Here is a 3,504-nt window from a genome sequence, read left to right as displayed (position 1 = left end):
ATATATATATATATATATATATATATATATATATATATATATATATATATATATATACACACACACACATACATTTCAAGGCGTACAAAATAGTTCATAAAGTATACATATATATTCAACTTAAACAACAACATATATTTATACATTAACTGTATAAATATCGACAGTTATACAATTGTTAATTCATTATTAACTATATAAGTATACAGTTAAATATCTTTAAAATTATACAAATTTTATAACGTATAAATATACATTCAGCTTAGACAACAAATTATACAACTATGTGTTTTTTAAGCTTATGAATTGTAAATTTTTTTACAATTGTATATAATTGTTCAATTGAACTTATACGTAAAGTATTTCTGTATATGATGTACAATATAGACACAAATTTAATTCCTGATAATAGCATGAAGACAAAATAAAGAAAAATGATTAGCACAATTAATAAGACATAACAACTTTATTCCATATTGAAAATACTAACTCATACAGTTTAAACATAAAACTACTTCAGAATAAAATTCAATGGTATATCAAATCAAATTTTACAGTTTAATAGAATCGTAAAAACTTATTAAACTTCTTGAGGTCTATTTCTACATGAACGCCTATTGTGACCTGCAAATCCACATGTACTACATGTATGCTTTCCTTTTAGTCCAAGCAATTCACGTTTAGTTTTTGAACGGAGTTTATTTTTAGGCCTTTTGGGAGGTCTTTTGAATTTTGGAGGTCGGACTTCATCATACATTAAGGCTTCAGGTATGACCCATTCTGAAGAGGAAGGCAATGGATAGATTGGTATCTCATAAATCTTCAAAATCGTCTTTGGTTTATACAAATCTGAGCAATGTCCATCGGCTACTAGACTTTTGCGCTGCAGTACAACCCAAGCATGTTCACAAGGAATTTCTTCATATTGAAACTTCCCACAGCTGCATGTTTTATTCTTTAAACAGACCATAAAACTCCTACCATCATCAGTCACATTGTATATGTATTCAGTTGACGGCACAACCTGTTTCGCACAAATAGATTCATGTATATGTATAAGTCTATACAATTTCTATCCGTGTGCATAACTCATTAATTAATAATATATATACATAAAATATACCCCCACTCGTGTGCTCATTGCTTTATATTCTATTAGTAAATTTTGAGCTTTTCCAATCAACGGAGTAAATGTGCAGACTCCCTCGTGTTTGTTGTCATTGATTCCATCTCCCAAACATCAGTCTGACCTCTTCCAGAAAATTGAATATTGGTAATTTCCTTGAAGATACTAATGCAACATTTATACTCTCTGCAATGTTAGACGTCATAGCCCATCCCCGATGAGTTTCTGCAGGACACCTTGACTACTTATCATATCCAGCTAGCTCCAAATACTCATTAACATCTACATCAACTTTTTTTACAGTATCCATCAGCCTGTCAAACTCAACTTTGTTGCAAGTCTTTGCCATTGTATAATACACAGGACTTAGCTCCTAGGATGTCTTCCTAAATTTCTTCTCTACATTACCCCACCAGTGCCACATACAAGCATAATGTGGCACATTTCTATACACTTGAGTCACTGTCTTTATGATACTTTCATTTCTATCTGACACTACACACATATTAATCATTTCACCATAAGCCTCCTTTAGTTGTAGAAAAAACCAAAACCAAGCTGCATCATTTTCCGAATCAATAATACCATATGCCAGTGGAAGAATGTGTCCTGCATTTTAATTTACACACACATTAATATTTTGATAAAAATTGAACAATAAAAAATAAATGAATCATACCTGCTCCGTCCGTTGTACTTGCAGCAACAAATGTTCCATTATACGGTCCTCTTAGGTGACTTCCATCCACAACAATTACAGGCCTGCAATGTTCAAAGCCTTGTATAAAACTATTCAATGCAACAAAAATATACAAGAACTCATTTTTATCTATTTTCTTTAGACATATATGCAAGCCTGGATATGTAATATTCATCATATACAAATATGTTGAAAACTTGCTGTAAGATGCAGCTACAGTCCCCCTCAATGAAACTAGAGCCTTTTCTCTAGCCCTCCAAGCCAACGAGTAATTTACATCAACTCCCAAAAAAATCTTTAAATCACTGCGAATATCAGAAGGTGTATATTTTCTCTTGTGATCAACAAGTTTGGGTTTAACGATCCCTCCAATCAGCATGCTTGTGGCATGTTTTTGTGAATACACTTTATCCTTCAAAGGACAAGTATGGTCTATATTAAATGCTCTTATTCTAAACATACCAGACTTGTTGACATTAAATGCTTTCATTAACCATTGACATTCATCAGAAATACACTCCAGTGTATAACTACATTAGCAAAAACAGCACAACACATCAATATACAAATAATTAAGACAACTTATACAGTGACATATTTGTATGTATAAAGCAGGTACCTGATTGCGTTTGACCTCACTATTCTATATTGAAATCTTTTTTCAATTGCATATTTTTCCATCACAGATTTCAATATGTCTTTGGTCTTATACGCTTGGTCTACCTCCACGAACTTATTACAAGGATCTGAAATAACTCCATCGCAACTCCCTGACCCCAAAATATGAAGCGGCTCTACCAACTCACCAATAGGCAGCTGCCTATTATCAAATTCATCATTTTCATTGATGCTAATAGATGTTATCGTATCACTATCTTGATTTGAACTTCCACACAGTTCATTGGTACCAATTATACTAGGCAGTTTGCTAATACACATTGGATACTTGTTGAACTCATTTTCAGACTTTTTAAGCATAATATAAACTCTAACACCCATGTCGTTGTGAATCAACATGGGTGTCTTGCCTTCTTCAATCTTATACTCAATTTTGAGTTTATTCACATTCGTATCAATCCCTAGTTGCATTGCAATGACATTATACAACTCATTATACGATGAACTTTCTTTAAAAATCACCCTTTCAATTGTATAATCAACGTAACAATTGTCATTATCCCATCTACCAGAATGCATAACCAATATAGCAGTGAAGCCATTTTCAGAATTTTTGTATACAAAATCAAATTATATACATATACATTTATAAGCTAAAGAAATGCAGCAACAAATAGAATATGTACTTATACATATTATATAAACTTCTGTTTTAAGCTTATACACATTTTCAAATTATACAAAAAAAAATCTCTATATACACAAAATTATAGCTTTATAGAAGTATACAATTCAATAGCAACAATAAAAAAGGACATGAATATAATGGACAAATTCGTATTTAATAGACAACAGTTCCATTCAATTATACAATTTACCAAATAACACTATATATGATAGATTCGAACATACAAACAACAATCTAATACAGTTAACCACGTATACATATTATGAAAATTCGAAAAACAAAATTAAGATGTAATGTATAAAACGAAAACATAATAGTTGCATAATTCAAATCAGATCTCATATACAGTTTCAAATTCAAATAATTCTACGA

At 31.1% G+C, this 3,504-nt stretch overlaps 1 protein-coding gene and 1 pseudogene across 1 annotated transcript; both read right to left on the bottom strand.

Moving 5' to 3' along the window:
• Window positions 1-580: 580 nt before the first annotated feature.
• LOC107023018 lies at window positions 581-1,349 on the bottom strand (annotated as a pseudogene).
• A 109-nt stretch (window positions 1,350-1,458) lies between these two features.
• LOC107021993 lies at window positions 1,459-2,316 on the bottom strand. The gene is made up of 2 exons (XM_027917545.1): window positions 1,806-2,316; window positions 1,459-1,621 (listed from the first exon to the last, which is right to left on the bottom strand). The coding sequence occupies exons 1-2, from the start codon at window positions 2,314-2,316 to the stop codon at window positions 1,500-1,502; spliced, it is 633 nt and encodes a 210-aa protein (XP_027773346.1). The 3' UTR covers window positions 1,459-1,499.
• Between the last annotated feature and the right edge of the window lie 1,188 nt (window positions 2,317-3,504).

This window comes from Solanum pennellii, chromosome 6, assembly GCF_001406875.1.
Source record: "Solanum pennellii chromosome 6, SPENNV200".
NCBI classification, from domain to species: Eukaryota; Viridiplantae; Streptophyta; class Magnoliopsida; order Solanales; family Solanaceae; genus Solanum; species Solanum pennellii.
Note: the sequence above shows the minus strand (reverse complement) of the source record. Positions and strands in the feature narration are given on the sequence as shown.

Bases quoted from the DNA above. Each gene is read 5' to 3' on its own strand.
- LOC107021993 (XM_027917545.1), bottom strand. From the start codon at position 2,316: ATGAAAGCATTTAATGTCAACAAGTCTGGTATGTTTAGAATAAGAGCA. The intron at 1,622-1,805 runs GTATGATTCATT...ATATGTGTGTAG, and splicing joins AAGTACAACGGACGGAGCAG to TGTCAGATAGAAATGAAAGT.